Source organism: Leptonychotes weddellii, chromosome 7 (assembly GCF_054177405.1).
Source record: "Leptonychotes weddellii isolate Sample4059 chromosome 7, ASM5417740v2, whole genome shotgun sequence".
Classification (NCBI taxonomy): Eukaryota; Metazoa; Chordata; class Mammalia; order Carnivora; family Phocidae; genus Leptonychotes; species Leptonychotes weddellii.
The window spans coordinates 88,192,634-88,212,134 of record NC_138375.1 but is presented as its reverse complement, the minus strand read 5'-3'; the positions used below and the strand labels follow the sequence as shown (position 1 = coordinate 88,212,134).

Below are 19,501 nucleotides of genomic sequence, written 5' to 3'. Positions count from 1 at the left end.
ATTCATTCACACTTTGTGCCTCTACTGTTCAGGTATCTGTGCCCCAGACTAGATATTAGTCCCTGGAATAAAATGACTAAATCCTATTTATCTGTTCCAGACAACAAAAAAGGATATCTAGCAAAGTACCCTTACACTTAGCAGACAATAAGCAAGTATTTGCGGGACTGACATGTTAAAAAGAGAGGGAGGCTTCAAGTGTCATTTCTGACAAAAGCAGAATAAAAGATTTTTAAAGAAATAGTTCTCAGGTATTAACAAACAGAAATATACCCTCTGTTGAGTTAAAATTTAAGTTAGGATGAAATTTCCTTACAATTAAAAAAAAAGTCCTGAGTATTTTTATAGTAGCCGTATCCACCGTGAATTTGTATCCACCATGAACCATGCGTCCTGGATGCTATCATTAATCGATATGATTCTCTCTGAGAGACTGAATAAATCCATTGGATAAGTAGACTTACCCAGACTAGCCAGACAAAATTTAAGAATGCATAAACTCATTGCCATGGAAACAATACACAGGATATCTTTTCCTTGTTTGGGTGGGATTTTTCCCTCTTTATGTGGGATCGTAATTATTTGTGACCTAAGAATAATTTTGGAATAATTTCTATTAATATCAACTCTGAAGCTTAGTTGTACTGATCTGAAATTGTGTTTGTTCGTAATAAAAGTGAAGTGAACCTGAAAAAAAAAAACTTGTTTAAATTCTTAAAACTTAGTATTTAAGAAAACCTTTGCTTCTACATATAAAAACATACTTTTAAAAAGAAGCAAACAATAAAAATTATATCATTTTACAGGTTTCAATTTTTCCTTAGCTGCCAGGAAATGCAGAGGAATGAGATTGGTATATTTCCGAAATGCAAAGAAACACAGTGGATAAGAGGTAGGCAGGAGTCAGATCACCCAAAGGTCTTAGAAACCTTGAAATATGGACTTTAACTGTAAAATTAAGCCATTAAATTAAGGGGTCTAAAAAAAGGAAGGAGTAAGGATCTGATTTTCCTATTTTGTCTGTAGGATAAATTCCTAGAAAAGAACTGCTACATCAAAGGATGTGTGCAATTTAAGTTTTGACAAATATTGCTAATATGACTCTAAAAGCTGCACCTATTTTTATTCCTATCAAAAACACATGTAGGGTGCCTGTTTCTCCAAACCTTAGCAACATTGGGATTGCTTTAAAATCTTTACCAATAGGTAAAAAATGATGCAAACTTGTAAATCTTTGCCAATAGCAAAAAATGATGCAAATTTGACTTGAACTTTATTTTATTCAAGTGTATATCATAGTGATTTGATATGTTTATACATTGCAGAATGATCCCACAACTCTAATTACCATCTGTCACCATACAAAGTTGTTTTAACACTGTTACTATTGAATATATTCCCTATGCTGTACCTTACATTCCCATGACTTATTTATAACTGTTAAGTCTGTACCTCTTATAATCCCCTTTACCTAATTTCACCTGCCCCTCCCAAACCCTCCCTACTCTGCTAACAAACACTTTGTTTTCTGCATCTATGAGTCTGTTTCTGTGTTTGTTCATTTGTTTCGCTTTTCAGATTCCACATATAAGTGAAATCACATAGTATTTGTCTTCCTCTCATTCATTTCACTTAGCATATCCCCTAGGTCCATCCATGTCATTGCAAATGGCAAGAATTCATTCTTTTTTATAGCTGAGCAATATTCCTATATGCGTATGTGTATACCACATCACATCTTCTATATCCATTTATCTATCAGCGGACAGTTGCTTCCATAGCTTGGCTAATGCAAATAAGGCTGTCGTGAACATAGGGGTGCATACATTTTTAGACAAATACCCAAATTTACCATTGCTAGATTGTATGGTATTTCTAATTTTAAGTTTTTGAAGAAACTTCATACTGTTTTCCAAAATGGTTGTACCAATTTACATTTCTACCAACAGTGTATGAGGGTTCCCTTGTCTCTACTTTCTCACCAGTACTTGTTTTTTGTCTTTTTAATAAGAGCTAATCTGATAAGTGTGAGGTAATATTTCATTGCAGGGTTTTTTGTTTGTTTTGCTTGAAACCAATGATTTCTTTTTTTTTAAGTTTTTATTTTAGTCACCCAGCACTCATCACTACAAGTGCACTCTTAATCCCCATCCCCTATTTCACCCATCCTCCCAACCATCTCCCCTCTGGTAACCATCAATTTGTTCTCTCTAGTTGAGGATCTGTTTCTTGGTTTCTCTTTTTTTTCCCCTTTGCTAGTTTGTTTTGTTTTTAAAATTCTACATATGAGTGAAATCATATGGTATTTGTCTTTCTCTGAATGACTTCTTTCACTTAGCATTATACTCTCCAGCTCCATCCGTGTTGTCGCAAATGGCAAAATTTTGTTTTTTTATAGCTGAATAATAATCCTGTGTGTGTGCGTGTACACATATACCACATCTTCTTTATCCATTCATCAATCAATGGACACTCGAGCTGCTTCTGTATCTTGACTACGGTAAATAATGCGGCTATAATCATAGGGGTGCATGTATCCCTTTGAAATAGTGTTTTTGTATTATTTGGGTAAAATACCCACCAGTGTGATTGCTGGATCATAGGGCAGTTCTATTTTTAACTTTTTGAAGAAGCTCCATACTGTTTTCCAGAGTGGCTGTACCAGTTTGCATTCCTACCAAGAGTGCATGTGGGTTCTTTGTTCTCCACATCCTTACCAACACTTGCTGTTTCTTGCGTTTTTGATTTTAGCCATTCTGACAGGTGTGAGGTGGTATCTCATTGCAGTTTTGATTTGCTTTTAATAAGTGACAATAAACGTCTTTTCATGTGTCTGTTGGCCATCTGTGTGACTTCTTTGGAAAAATGTCTATACACGTTCTCTGCCCATTTTTAAATCAGGTTTTTTTTTTTTTTTTTAAGATTTATTTATTTATTTATTTTAGAGAGAGAATGTGCACATGAGTGGGGGGGGGAAGGGAGAGAATCTTCAAGCAGACTCCTCGATGAGCATGGAGCCTGAGGTGGGGCTCAATCTCATGACCCATGAGATCATGACCTGAGGTGAAACCAAGAGTTGGGACGCTTAACCGACTGAGCCACCCAGGTGCTCCAATCAGGTTGTTTGTTTCTTTTAACACTAAGTTGGATAAGTTCTTTATGTATTTTAGATATTAACCCCTCATTGGATGCATGTTTTGCAAACGTCTTCTTCCACTCAATAGGATGTCTCTTCATTTGGTTGATAGTTTCTGTGCAAAAGCTTTTTTGTTTCATGTAATCTCATTTGTTTACTTTAGCTTTTGTTGCCCTTGTCTGAGGAGACTGGTCCAAAAAAGTATTAAGACTGGTGTCAGAGAGCTTACTGCCTATGTTTTCTTCTAGGAGTTTTATGGTTTCAGGTCTTACATTCAAGTCTTAAATTGATTTTGAATTTACTTTGTATATGGTATAAGATAGTGGTCCAGTTTTATTCTTTAGCATGTAGCTATCCAGTTTTCCCAACATCATTTATTGAAGAGATTGTCCTTCCCCATTGTATATTCATGGCTTCTTTGTCTCAGATTAATTGGCCATATATGCGTGGGTTTATTGTTGGGCTCTGTATTTTATTCACCTGATCTATGTCTCTGCTTTTGTACCAGTATCACACTGTTTTGATTAATATAGCTTTGTAGTATAGTTTGAAACCAGGGAGTATAGTACCTGGTATACTATAGAGTATAATTTTTTATTTAAATTCAATTTAGTTAACATATAGATTATTAGTTTCAAGGGAAGAATTTAGTGATTCATCAGTTGCATGTAACACCCAGTGCTTATTACATCAAGTGCCCTCCTTAATGCCCATCACCCAATTACCCCACCCTCCCATCTCCTCTCCAGCAACCTTCAGTTTGTTCCCTAGAGTTAAGAGTCTCTTATGGTTTGCCTCACTCTCTGTTTTTATCTTATTTTACTTTTCCTTCCCTTCCTCTATGTCCTTCCTTTCTCCTATGTTCATGTTTTGTTTCTTAAATTCCACATAAAAGTGAAATCATATGGTATTTGTCTTTCTCTGATCGATTTATTTCACTTCGTGTAATACCCTCTAGTTCCATCTGCATTGTTGCAAATGGCAAGATTTCATGCTTTTTGATGGCCGAGTAATAGTCCTCTGTGTGCATGTGTGTGTGTGTGTGTGTGTGTGTGTGTGTGTGTGTGTGTGTATACATCTTCTTTATCCATTCATTTGTTGATGGACATCAGCTTTGTTCTTTTTCAAGACTGCTTTGGCCATTTGGAATCTTTAGTGGTTCAATACAAAGTTTAGGATTCTTTGTTCTAGTTCTGTGAAAACTGTCATTGGTATTTTGATAGGGAGTTTACTGAGTCAGTATATTACTTTTGGTGGTATGGACATTTTAACAATATGAAATTCTTCCAATCCATAAGTGTGGTTTATCTTTTATTTGTGTCGTCTTTAACTGCTTTCACCAATGTCTTACAGTTTTCAGAGTACAGGTCTTTCAATTCCTGGGTTAAATTTATTCCTAGGTATTTTATTATTTTTGATGCACTTACAAATGGGATTGCTCTCTTAAATTCTTTCAGATAGCTCACTATTAATGTAGAAAAATCCAATGAATTTCTGTGTGTTAATTTCATATCCAGTGATTTTACTAAATTCATTAGTTCTAATAGTTTTTTTTGGCAGAGTCTCTGGGTTTTCTATATATATAGTATCCTATCATCTGCAAATAGTTTCACTTTTTCCTTTCAAATTTGGATGATTTCTATTTTTTTTTTTCTAAAGATTTTATTTATTTATTTGAGAGAGAGAATGAGATAGAGCACGAGAGGGGGGAGGGTCAGAGGGAGAAGCAGACTCCCCGCCGAGCAGGGAGCCCGATGTGGGACTCGATCCCGGGACTCCAGGATCATGACCTGAGCCGAAGGCAGTCGCTTAACCAACTGAGCCACCCAGGTGCCCCGATTTCTATTTCTTTTTCTTGCCTGATTGCTGAGGCTACCAGTACAGTGATGAATAAAAATGGCAAGAGTGGGCATTCTTGATCTTAGAGGAAAAGTTTTAAGCTTTTCCAAAGTTGCATATGATGTCAGCAGAAGGTTTGTCATATACAGCTTTTATTATGTTGGGGTACATTCCTTCTATACCCATTCTGTTGAGAATTTTTAATAAGTGGATGCTGAATTTTGTCAAATGCTTTTTCTGCATCTACTGAGATGATCGTATGATTTTTATCCTTTTTGTTAATGTGGTGTATCATGTGGAACTATCTGAAGATGTAGAACCATCCTTGCATCCCTGGAATAAATCCTGCTTTATCACGGTATATGATCCTTTTAATGTATTATTGAACTGAGTCTGCTAATATTTTGTTGAGAATTTTTGCATGTATGTTCATTATGGATACTGGCCCATAATTTTTGTATTTAGGGTATCTCTGTCTGGTTTTGGTATAAAGGTAATGCTGGCCTTGCAAAATAAGTTTGGTAGCATTCCTTCCTTTTCAGTTTTTTGGAGTAATTTGAGAAGGATAGGTACTAACTCTTGTTGAAATGTTTGGTAGAATTTACCTATGAAGCTGCCTGGTTCTGGACTTTCACTTTTGGGGGAGTTTTAAAATTACTGATTCAATTTCATTACTTGTAATCAGTCTACTCAGATTTTCAATTTCTTCATGATTTAGTCTTAGAAGGTTGTGTGTTTCTTGGAATCCACTTCTAATTGTTCATAGGGTCCAATTTTATGTTTAATTTCTTTTTGTTAAGTATTTCCTGTAGTTTCTCTATATTAAGAATTTGCCATGACAATTGAAGACAGGCTAGGTAAACAATATAAATGGAACAGTTGTACTTATGACAGATTGAGATAATCTAAAACCATAACTCATCTCTAGTATGGAAAAATTAAATTGCAAAATGACAGTAGCTTAATATTTATGATATTTTACTTGTTACTCTTTTTCTGTGCAAAATCTAACTCCCAATAAAGTTAGTTCCATTAACTTTTTCACAATGCATAAGTATTTAAAAGGAGATGATGAATATACCTTTGTACACTTGGATAAGTATATGTGTAGGATTCTAAATTCTTATAAGTGGATTTGCTAAGAGAAAGATTTTTTGTAGTTAAAATATTGACAAATACAGCCACACTAGCATTCAAAAGCTTTGCATCCATTTCTGATCCTACCAAAAGTGTGGCAAGTACAACATGGTAGTGTCCTTTACATTTCCAATTATTTTCCTAATTCCCCACCTCCTTAAGTTAAATGTTTCAATCTCCATAGTCAACAATTAACAATGGAGAAGTTGCTGAGATATGGCTAATTATTTACTGAAACAAGTATAAATTATTAAAGCAAAAGATCTTAAAATGAATTTGCTGTACTTTCATCTGACCAGTTATATTTATTCATTTGATAAAAAACTGATAACCTGACTAGATGAAAGAAAAGATACTAACAGAACTAATTTCTAAAACTTTCTTGCCTTTTTCATCTATAAACCTTTCATAATAGAAGTTGACATATTTTGAGACATGTAAATAAAAGGTACTATAAAAATAAAAAATACTACAACTGGGGCACCTGGGTGTTCAGTCAGTTAAGTGTCTGACTCTCAATTTTGGCTCAGGTCATGATCTCAGGTTCGTGAGATTGAGCCCCATATTGGGCTCTGTGCTGGGTGAGGAGTGTGTGCTTAAGATTCTCTCTCTCCCTCTGTTCCTCCCCACCTATCCCCTTCCCCTGTGCATGCAAGTGCGTGCGCTCTCTCTCAAAAAACATATGAACAAAAAACTACTACTAAAAAGAGAAGAAAAAATTTAAATTTCAATACTTACAATCATCTAGATCTAGAAGTGAAACATCTTTGGTAAGAGGATTTCTATCTTGCTTTGTTTTTTTTTTTTCTTTCTCCTATAAATAAGAAATATTTAATTTATTGCACATGCTATTAAAAAAAAAATCAAGTAGTTCTCAATGTTTCAAAACAAACATTTTTTCCTCCAAGAAAAAAAAATCAAATTAAGCTTTCTGTATGGTTATATATACTGTATTTTTTTTTTTTAAAGATTTTATTTATTTTTTGACAGAGAGACACAGTGAGAGAGGGAACACAAGCAGGGAGAGTGGGAGAGGGAGAAGCAGGCTCCTGGCCGAGCAGGGAGCCCGATGCGGGGCTCGATCCCAGGACCCTGGGATCATGACCTGAGCTGAAGGCAGAAGCTTAATGACTGAGCCACCCAGGCGCCCCATACTGTATTTTTTAATCAAAATTTTTATTTTAGTTATAGTATACAGTATTTCTTCTCCACTGTGCAAACTGTTATCTTAAAATATTTTATTTAAAGATTATAAAGGTCCATCAGAAGAAAATTTAAAGGTAAACAGCTATTTTGTGATCTGAGAACTTTTCCTAATACAAAAATGAAAAATGGTTCTTTGGTAGAAAGCCTACAAACACCTTGAAAATAATTTTTAAGCAAGTTGGTTTAAGAAAAAGAATTGCTTGGGGTGCCTGGGTGGCTCAGTCGGTTGAGCGTCTGCCTTTGGCTCAGGTCATGATCCTGGAGTCTCGGGATTGAGCCCCGTGGTGGGCTCCCTGCTCAGGGGGAGTCTGTTACTATCTCCCCACCCCACCCCCAACGACTCCTGCTCTCTCGCGCACTCTCGCTCTCCCTCAAATAAATAAATTCTTAAAAAAGAAAAGAATAGAAAAAGAATTGCTCAAACAATATAATTAGCTTGGCTCTGAAATTGTCAAGAGGCTTGTGATAGATTAGCTTTTCTGAGATATAGTTTGTGACAGGCACTGTACTAGGTATTTTGTATTTCAACAGTGTGTTGCATCAGACTTCTTTAGCCAAAGGCATTCATTAAAATCTACAAATGACATTTTCAGGCTCTTGCTCTTAAGGGATGAAAAGTATTCATTTACTTTCTTTACTGTTTTCCTTTGGGGAGAGTATTTCAAAACATATCTGCACATATTTAGGGTTTTCTCTACCTCAGATCTGCTTATTAGATCTACTGTACTTTTAAAATGTGGATAACCCTGAACTAGAAAACAGTATCCCTAAGCCTGAGGTATTCAGTTTGGTCCGAGATTCAGAAAAGATGTGACAAATTAAGTACAGTAGTGAGTAGCATTATAAACAAAGATCGACAAAGATTAGGGCGCTAAATAGATGTATTTGGATCGGGGTGCCTGGGTGGCTCAGATGGTTAAGCATCTGCCTTCGGCTCAGGTCATGATCCCAAGGGCCTGGGATTGAGCCCTGCGTCGGGCTTTCTGCTCAGTGCAGAGCCTTCTTCTCCCTCTCCCTCTGCTATTCCCTCTGCTTGTGCTCTCTGGCTCTCTCTGTCAAATAAATAAAATCTTAAAAAAAAAAAAGATGTATTTGGATCAAAGTTACTTATCTTTATAATTTATACTTTTTATATTAAATCTTCTCAAATTAAAGGCCCAAACTTAAGTTTTTGCTAAAATGTTCTTGTTCATTTATTCAATCCTTCATTCGTCCAGTAGACATGCATAGACTTTTTAATACGTATCAGATTCGGTGCTAACCAAAGGAAGTAATACAGCCAAGGTATAGTTCCTGCCTTCAGGTAACTTATAATCTAATAAAGGAGTTTACAGCTTATCTCTACATATTATTACAAGTATTTCTGAAGTATTCCTCTAACCACAGAAAGGTCTCACTAAAGCAAAAGGTACCTTACCATCATTTAAAGTCTACAGCATGTCAGAGCTCTTATGACAGTGCAAATACATGAATAAGAGTAATACATCAAATTACATGTTAGGTAACATTTTAAAATGATCTTAAGTTCTGCTAGTTTTTTTCCTTACACCAAAACTAAAAACAAATTATTTTCAAGTCTAATACAATAATACACATTACAACACTAACTAACTACTGATTTTCTTCATAAGAATACTTATTTCTCCCACTGAAAACTTCAAATTATCTAGATGGGTTTTAATTTTCACTCATTCTTTAAAAACAAAGCAAACAATATTTGTTCCTCTTTCCACACCTAAAATGAAAAACAATTTCTAGGGTTGGGTAAAAATATAGAAGAAATGTTAGTTTTGAAGCTGGAATTTAAAAGTGGCAATAACAGAAAGAGGTTCAGAATGAAAATGCCATTTCAACTAGAATATCATTCCTGTGAAGAAAGAACATAACAAAAAGAGCTTAACACCATGTGACTTATCAAAATACTATGCTGAGCACAATGGGTATAACTTCCTATAAGCTACGATGGTGCATGACTGTTTTTATGCAACTGTAACCTTCCCACCTGAAAAATTAGAAACCTATCAAATCAAGATAAAGTTAAAGCTGGAAACAAGTCTATACCTTATTTTCTACTTCACAGCTAAGAGTGTGTAACAATATCTATTAAATACACATCAGGTCACATACAACACAGGACAGAGCTGCATGTAAAATTGACATAATCTCTTATTAGAAGTCTAAAACAGAAAGAAAAAAGGCTCTCAAAACGACAGAATTTCATTGACTTTCTGAGAAGAGCAAATAACCGGTGACTGAAATACAACATTAGCAATAGATAACGGTCATTTCTACTGAATTGAAAAAGCCCTGCATTCCAAATCAAGGCTATAAAAAGCTTCGTGATGTGTTTGGCATTCCTCTCTTATATTATATTTCATTTTTCATTTTAAAAAATCCATAGTAAGTTCAAAACATTTTCATACTTAAAGGATCTACTATAAAAATAAAAATCTGAATTCTAAACAAAGAAGTTAAGAGCCCTATTTCATCAAACATTTCTCCATTTGCAATTCATCTTGGTAATAGAGACAGAACCTGGGTAAATGCATATAGGACTTGAGGCAGGAGATTTTTCTTGCTCAATGCATAATTCATGTGCTCCGCCTGCAAAGTGTGTAAAATGAGAATTTCACACCGCAGCATGAGCCATGGAGCTGCAGAGAAAAGGCAGATGAAATCATATTTTACTGTGTGAATTTTATTTCTTACACTCCCAATATTTATACAAAACCATCATTGACAAACCAAACACACTGACAGATCACCCACTGTTTCCATTGTGTTAGTACTTGAGAAGAGATCAGGCAGAAAGATAGACAATTTGTTTTTGTATATTTTTTTAAATAGAGGATTAGGTTTTTAACAGCTGAGTGACTGTATTAGACTTTTATAAGGACAACAGTAGCTGATCTTAAAATCTCACTACAAAAATACCTAGTTATCAATTCATCACCCTCAAATCTCCATTTTGTTTCTACGGTATTCGATTATACACCTCAACATATCAACATTTTCAAAATAAAATACAAAGTCACAGGGTTAAGAAACTGATTTCTACTTAATATATTTCATTTCAAGTAATAAATAAAAGATTCTGGAAATACTTAATAAGCTCCAAATAATACAAATAAAAATATATAATAATATATCTGTAAAGATTTTTTATGTATTATGCATGTTCATTTCATGCTGATTAAAATAAAAAAGCAAGTAGAAAAAAGCTATGAAACAACAAGCACCAAATATGCTTCCAAAGAGGAAACCATTGTAAGGAAGACTGAAGTTTAAAATGATAAAACAGGTAAGTGGTATGTAAAGTTTGTCAAACTCATATTGTACAGTGAAATCAACAAAAATTCAAGGCTAATATCTAGCCTCACAGGGCAAGATATTTGCATGAAATATTTTCAATTAGAATTATCAACCAAGGACAATTTAATGACTCTCTTGCCTTCAAGTCATGTAACAAATCTGATTTAAAAAATCTGAGGCTCACACTTACATCGGGCTTTAAAACAAAAGTATGTTGCCAGTAAATTGAGACTTCTTTATAAGTCAAAAGTAGTCTAAACTATTAAACAAATCCTCCCTATTAGATTACACCTCCTTCAATAAGAAAGCTTCTTAATGGCATTCACGTTGATTTTAAAGATCTCAACTGAAGTGAAATGATATTTCTGTTCTGGAGAACTTAAAATATAAACTAAATTGGGAACGACATAAATTGAAAGAGGCAAGGCTTTGAACTGTCAGAGTAAAAAAACCAATACTCTACAATAGGCACAGAAATTATGTAATAGCAACATACATAAATACTTGTAAAAATACAAGTAAAACTTGTTTTCTATTTCTCAAATAGGGCAGAAAACCAATCAGAAAATAGTTTCTTTCACTCTTATCCATTATCTGTTTCATAGCACATGCCAATTTTATTTCATACCCAACAGTCTTTCACAGGGCAGATCTTTTACTAAGGTGTATCTTAACATTTACTAATGTCTGGACAGACACCAGTCACAGTAACAGTAACTGGTCTATAGAGCATTTAAGAGATTTAATCCCCCCCCCAAAACAGACTAGTAAAGTCTTAAGAAATCCATGTAACCTGTGATAAAGATTACTGACAGCATCTCAAACACTGCTATGTATATATAGGTAGTACTGTTTTTCTTCACATCTAGTACATATATTAATCTTAACTTTGATTCAAATAGAAAATGCTTTTTTTTTTTTTTTTAAAGATTTTATTTATTTATTTGACAGAGAGAGCGCGAGAGCAGGAACACAAGCAGGGGGAGTGGGAGAGGGAGAAGCAGGCTTCCCACTGAGCAGGGAGCCTGATGCGGGGCTCGATCCCAGGACCCTGGGATCATGACCTGAGCCGAAGACAGAAGCTTAACGACTGAGCCATCCAGGCGCCCTAGAAAATGCTCTTAATATGAAATGTTAAGTGCAAGTATGTTATATATGTTTATTTCCATTGACAAATTACGCTTTACACACACTTCATATAATTAAAATGTTGCTAATATTTACAAAGAAAATGCATAGAAGTTAAGCATAATAAATTAAAATCATGGTTTAAAATTTTTATCATTTAAATCAAAGATTATTTAAATCTTTGGCAGCTGGTACACAGACACTGAAGATAAAATCAGAACTATTGTATCACAGTAAAGGAATGAAGAATGGACTAACAAGGTGACAGTGGAAAGAACACTGCCTAGTTTTAAAAACATCAAAGCCTAGATTCAATTAAAACAACTCAAAAGTCTGGTAACTTTCTAAAAAACATTATTTTAAATAATATTGTAACCATCTGTTCAACACATAATTTTAACTACAAGCAGAATATAACTTAATTATATTGGTAAAATATAGGATAAAGTGATATAAATGTGAATCTCTTCCTGATACAACGTGGTCTACATTATTGATTTTCCTTTTCACTCTTCTGTGTTGGAAAAAAATGGTTCCCTTTACATTGTGTAAACTATGGGAAAGCACTTAAAATATGGAACTATGAAAAGTAATTTTGTTATAGGTATTATTTGGGGCAAAAGAACTATTTCATAAGAAGGAGTAGACTTAAAATATTTTTCTATCAAATATATTTCAGAAAAGAACACCTACTAACAAAAATATGCTTGCCCATCTAAAAAAATGTCACTGAAGAGCAAGATAATCTTCTTTGGTAATTACTGACAATATCTGATCTAAAATGAGGACATCATCCAATCAATAACACAAACAAACATAACCACCAGAATGTATGACCGTATATAGTTTTGTTTTATGGTTATGCTGGGGCATGGTGTTGAATGACACACACTTCAAGAACACAAACAATTCAACAGTGATTCTCCCTCTTTTGACTGTCTTTACACCATTCACATGAGTAATACCTTCTCATCAGTAACATTTTTTATTCCACTCAGTCATTCTCAACTGGGAGAGACTGGAGAGACTCCAGTTCCTCCAATGGGAAAGCATACAGCATGTTAAGAGAACTACAAATATATAGTCCACTGGGATTAGAACACAGGGACCACTAAGGGAATCAAGACCAGAAAGGTAGGTTTGGGCATGCTAGCCTGCAGATTTTTTACTGAACTAAGATGATAATGGGGCATCATTATGGGTAAATTTAACATTTTTTTTTCTTTATTTAACAGAGAGAGGGAACACAAGCAGGGGGAGTGGGAGAGGGAGAAGCAGGCTTCCTGCTGAGCAGGGAGCCCGACGCAGGGCTCGATCCCAGGACCCCGGGATCATGACCCGAGCCGAAGGCAGATGCTTAACGACTGAGCCAAGGGTAAATTTAACATTAATCTGGCAAGTGTACAGAAGGACTGGAGTTGGGGATCTGAGGATGACCAATGGCAACGGTCTAAGAGTGAGGTAATGAAGAGGTGATCTAGTATGCTGGTAGTAGGAAAAAAAAGAAACAGATATGAGAAATAATACAGAGAATCTCTAAGACTTGGCAACTTTGTAAACATACAGGATAAAGGAGGAGTCAAAGATCATTCTGGGGAGATCTGGGAGAACAGAAAGAATGCTAGCACCAAATGGTAGAACAACTCTTCTTCTGGCTGTATCAGGTTTGAAAAACCAGTAGCTCCTAAGAGGTCTAAGATACTGGTTTGAATTTGGAAAGAAAAGTTAGAGGTGTTATAGGGATTTAGAGATGTCTTTATAGAAATATTTCACATAAATATTTTAGCGAAAGCCACGGGAGTGAATGAGTCTCACAACAGGAAAAAATGTAGAGAAAAAGGCTAAAAAATAAATTGATTCACATCGATTAATATTTTTTTTATTTTATTTTACTTTTTTAAAGATTTTATTTATTTATTTGAGAGAGAGAGAATGAGAGACAGAGACCATGAGAGGGAGGAGGGTCAGAGGGAGAAGCAGACTCCCTGCTGAGCAGGGAGCCCGATGTGGGACTCGATCCCGGGACTCCAGGATCATGACCTGAGCCGAAGGCAGTCGCTTAACCAACTGAGCCACCCAGGCGCCCCTCGATTAATATTTCTGAAAAAATGTTGTGTATCAAGCACTAACTTGGGGGCCATGTTCACACTTGGATGTCAGAGGGCTTAAAAAGTGAAGCAATAAAAGGACTGAAAGGTCAAGGAAGTCAGAAGAAAGGGGATGCAAGGGGTTTCAAGTAGTAGGGGGATAGTCACATAAGAAGATCAAGAAGGATAATAACCAAGAGAAGGTCACTGGGTTTGGGGAAATATGGCTGACTTTTCAGAGAGCAGTATCTGTAGGAAGTGGTAAGAGTGGAAACCCATTTTAAAAGGACTAAGAAATAACTGGGTTAAGAGACTGTGGACAAAGACTATCTAGATTATTTTTCTAAACTCTTACTCTTACACACTCTCTATTTCTGTCTCTTTCCCCCTCCCTGCTCCTCACCCCCCAAATACTGGGAAAGACGATTGGCAGAGGAGGAAATTAGTGGAGAAAGATTGAAGGTGCAAAGGAGGCAGATGATTATTAACAAGGCCAAAAGGAAATAAGACTTTTTCTTGGCTAAGTGGATAGGAAATCGCTTACTTAGAGCTACATTCAAAGGAAAAGGAGGATAAATAGAGATTGTGTTTTAGAGAGCAGAGAGAGGTAGGAGACACCCACAGTGGATGGTAGCTCAGTCCTCTGCAGAAAGGGGTCATACTTGGACATGAACTTATAACTTGAATGGTATAAAAACAGCCAGAAAAACACAGGAGATATTAAGAGTTAAGAAAAAATTTCAGTTCCTCTCTGCATTGGTGTTCTATAACTCTACTACTGTTGGTCTCTCAGGGAATTAACACTCAAGTTAAAAAATGTTAACATTGCTGTTTTATATTTATATAGTGCTTTACACTGATCTTTCATATTTTTTTATAATAGCACTTGAAAGTAGTAGAGTAGGTATTAGCATTTCTACTTTATAGATGAGGAAAATGAAGCATAAAGATATTATCTTCCAAAAAGTAGAACACTATACCTATCTCATAGGACACCGTAAAATAAACTGTTTTCAAAGCTATATATTCAAAGTACCTCCGAGGCCTCATTTTCATGCTCAATATCCTCAAAACACACTATCCAAGTGAAAGAAAAAGAAGAGAAACAGTGAAAATATAGACTTAGTTTGGCTGCAGATTTAAGGCATATGAATCTTCAGCAGTAACATACTGACATGCTAAATTAAGGTAAAGCAGCCACCATCTGCCTTCATTACTCATAATCTAGAGCAGAAGCCACAACACTTGCCATAAGGAGAATTTCTACCATTACAGAGTTGCCCATTATTAGAATACTGGTATACATGTAATTGCACGGTTTATTCCAAATCACTCAGAAAGGAATAGTAAAAAATAGTTATGGTGGCTCCAAGGTAGAGAATATTCCAAGTGATAAATTAAAACAAACAATCCTATCTATTATAGACAGGAAAAGGCATTATAATATGGAGAAAATAAGCCATCTACACAAAACACATGGACATAAAACTATCAAGAATGTGAGTAAAATCCAAATTTTAAGTCTTAGCTTACTACAATACTTTAAAATTTTATACTGAAGTTCTATAGGAAAATATTTTCAATTAAGACATTGATCATTGAAAGTATTTGACAAAGAAACAAACTGAATTGCTAACCTAGGATACCTCTGTGGCTTTTAATGGGGTCCTAAAACCTTTGCTTCTAATACTATGTAGGCATTAAAGTCTACAATTTTATAACTTCTATAAAACTTCTTAAGAATAATACACTTCAATTCTACCCAGTTGACATTCATTGATTTCTTCTTTGCTCATTTTCTAAAACACTGATTTCTTATTCTGGGTTGTACTTATTGTCAATCTCTAAAGCTCTTTTATCTTAAATAACATATTAAATTTTTAAAATATATACATAGGAAATGAATAATTTGATATAATTTAAGTAGGAAATGAGAGAACATCAAACTCACTATGTGATAAATCTGTGTATGAGGCCAGAGTAATAAACATAAAAATCATTAAGATTTTATGTGAATTTTGGAAAACAGAAATCTTAGATTATATACCATAAACAGATACAAGTTTTAAATATAAATTCATGTTTAAAATAGGTATCACTATATGCAAGAATATTTGTAATAAGGTAAGACAAAAACTAGCCAGTTTTTAAATACGCTTATTCTTTTTTTTAAAAATATGCTTATTCTTTAATAATACATCTCTGGATGGGGGAAGGCAATTATCTACTTCAATGAATTTATTTTTATCCTTGGCTACTCAGATGACTTATTAAAGAAATTCAAGTTAATAGAAAAAATAAATGAGAAAGATATTAGGTTAAAAAACTGAATTCACTAAAAGGCAAAGTTTGACCACATTTTCAACATATGGGATAAACAGTTTATTTATAAAAACTACTGCATTTGAAGTCTAGGAGATGTGGGACTCGATCCCGGGACTCCAGGATCTATTTATAGGAAAGGAGTAACAGTTAAAGATCAGAAAGATATACAACAGGTCTGAATTTTATATTAATAACTACATTTTTTCAACTTATACTTTTATTTTTCACTGCTAGGCAGACAAGTTTCAGTGTTACAAATATGACATCAGAAAGCATTATCATTCTATTACATAAGTGACTCTTGCATTTGTTTTTAAATACATGGCTACTTAATTTTTATTAACTAGTTAAATAATCTATATCCTTTAGTTATGCCTTTAAAAATATTCTATTACCCCAACACCTATTTTTAAAAAGCATTATTCGTCTCAATTTCTTATAATGTATATACATTTATATTACCTTGCTCACTATTATTTGTGACTTCCTTTTACTTCCCCTTTCATGAAAGCCTCCACTGTCACATGCTAGCTCAGAACAAAAAGGGCCATAACTGGTAACACTGAGCTCTGTAATTTCATTGGCAAAAGATGAGGTTAAAAAAAGTTTCTGGGGCATGGGCTGTGACTGACTCTTGGTTTTGGATCCCGACATGATCCTGGGGGTCGTGGGATCTAGCCCTGTCAGGCTCTGCACTCAGCGCCGACTCTGCTTGGGATTCTCTTCTCCCTCTGCCCCTCCCTGCCACGCTCTTCTTCTTTCTCTTTAAAATAAATAAATAAATCCTAAAAAAAAAAGTTTCTAACTTCTGAGGGGTTGAGGTAAAGAGGAAGCAATTAATTATCTAATTAAAAAGAACCCAGATAAATGAAGATGGTATTTATTTTAGTTGTCAGTGACAATGTTAAATTTCTCAATTTCTTGATTTTCAACAAAATACTAATTTTCTTTTTCTTTTTAAAGATTTCATTTACTTATCGGAGAGACAGAGAGAGCACGAGGTGGGGGGTGGGGTGGGGAGAGGCAGAGGGAGAGTGAGAAGCACACTCCCTGCTAAGCAGGGAGCCTGATGCGGGGCTCCATCCCAGGACCCTGGGATCATGACCTGGGCCAAAGGCAGATGCTTAACCGACTGAGCCACCCAGGCACCCCCAAAACACTAATTTTCAAAAGTATTTATTCTTAATTGGAAAAAGGCTACGAGGACACTTCCTTTCAATTACAGCAATGTGCAATCTCTTACCTTAGCGACTTTTCTGGATTCAGGTTCACGTTCAGATTCTGATACTGATTCAGAATCTGAAGAACTTTCTTCTTCTGAACTAGAATCAGTGCTAGAAGAATCTGAAGTTTTAGATTTTTCATTTTCCTTCTCCCCATCTTCAGAATCACTGTAAGTAATAAATTTAAAAATATCAACTTTAAATCCTTTATATAGGGCAAATTGCTGCTATATATCCATTTTGTCTCTAAATCAGAACCTTTACTAGAAGAGTATATTTCACTGAGAACCCGCTGTTTTTAGTATGTAAAAAGACAATAAAAATGGTTTTAAAATTCCAGAACATATTAATAAAAAAAAATAAAGGTAGTACTATCTATAAACAAATTTATCAGAACCAATTCAAAATCAATTATACTACCACGTCACACATACTTCAAATGCAAAAGGTTATAAAACACTAAATGATATAAGTAGAAAATAACTAATAATTAAATGTTTGATTTACCAGGAATATATATTAGGTGCTAATAGTAACAACTTCAAAGATACATAAGACTGATTTTAAAATACTATCTCAAAATACTAAATGTTTACCCATAAATTTAAAAATTTACACACGTACTTTTGCTAAAATAGCCTTGTACTTTATAGATTGTTTTGTCAAAGAAAATTATTAACATGTGTTCTGAAATGTGACCTATAAACATATCATATGAGAAAATGTTAACTAGATCAAAAGAGATTTCTTCTAATGCAAAGTCTTACTAAAAACATAAGATAATCAAATATAAACTTTTTTAAATACCAAATAATTGAGAAGTCCAAGATGGTGGAGGAGTAAGAGACCTTAGTTTTGTCTGGTCCCAGGAATTCAGCTAGATATAACTATTAAATGATTCTGAACACCTGTGAACTCAACCAGAGATCTAAGAATAACTGCAACTCTACAAATGGAAAAGTGACACTTTCTTCAAGAATGACAAGAGGGAAAAACTCACTCCAAAAAAGAGAACAAGAGGCAGTACTGACTGCCAGGAACCTAATCAGTATGGATATAAGTAAGATGTCTGAACTAGAGTTCAGAATAATGATTATATAGATACTAGCTGGGCTTGGAAAAAGCACAGAAGACACTAGAGAATCCCTTTCTGGAGAAATAAAAGAACTAAAATCTAATCAAGTCGAAATCAAAAAGTCTACTAATGAGATGCAATAAAAAATGGAGGCTCCAACTGCAGGAATAAATGAGGCAGAAGAGAGAATTGTGATATAGAAGACAAAATAATGCAGAATAAAGAAGCTGAGAAAAAGATAAACAACTACTGGATCACGAGGGGAGAATTTGAGAGATAAGTGATATAAAGCAAAATACTATTAAAATAATTGGGATCCCAGAAAAGAGAGGGGGGGCAGTAGGTATATCAGAGCAAATTATAGTGGAGAACTTCCCAAATCTGAGGAAGGAAACAGGCACTCAAGTCCAGAAGGCACAGAGAACACCCCTCAAAATCAATAAAAATAGGTCAACAGCCCAACAAAGAATAGTGAAACTTACAAATCTCGGAGACGAAGAGAAAATCCTGAAAGCAGCTTGGGACAAGAGGTTTGTAACATACAAGGGTAGAAACATTAGATTGGCAGCAGACCTATCCACAGAGACCTGGTGTGCCAGAAAGGACTGGCATGATATATTCAATGTGCTAAATGAGAAAAATAGGCAACCAAGAATACTTTATCCAGCCAGGATGTCATTCAAAATAAAAAGAGTGATAAAAACCTTCCAGGACAAACAGAAACTAAAAGAATTTGTGATCACAAACCAGCCCTATGAGAAATATTAAAATGGATCCTTTAAAAGCAAAGAGAGAGCCCAAAAGTAACACAGATCAGAAAGGAACAGAGACAATATACAGAAACAGTGACTTTACAGGTAATACAATGGCACTAAATTCCTATCTTTCAATAGTTACTCTGAATGTAAATGGGCTAAATGCCCCAATCAAAAGACACAGGCTATCAGATTGGATAAAAAAAGCAAGATCCATCAATATGCTGTCTTCAAGAGACTCATTATAGACCCAAAGGCACCTCCAGATTGAAAGTAAG

At 34.8% G+C, this 19,501-nt stretch overlaps 1 protein-coding gene across 1 annotated transcript in view; it reads right to left on the bottom strand.

Moving 5' to 3' along the window:
- AP3B1 (adaptor related protein complex 3 subunit beta 1) overlaps positions 1–19,501 on the bottom strand; it is a 248,677-nt gene that overhangs the window by 69,718 nt on the left and 159,458 nt on the right. Inside the window, exons 19-20 of the mRNA XM_081825590.1 lie at positions 17,414–17,561; positions 6,851–6,926 (exon numbers count right to left, since the gene is read on the bottom strand). Of these exons, the coding sequence (XP_081681716.1) occupies positions 6,851–6,926; positions 17,414–17,561 (224 nt within the window). The remainder of the gene's footprint in view (positions 1–6,850; positions 6,927–17,413; positions 17,562–19,501) is intronic.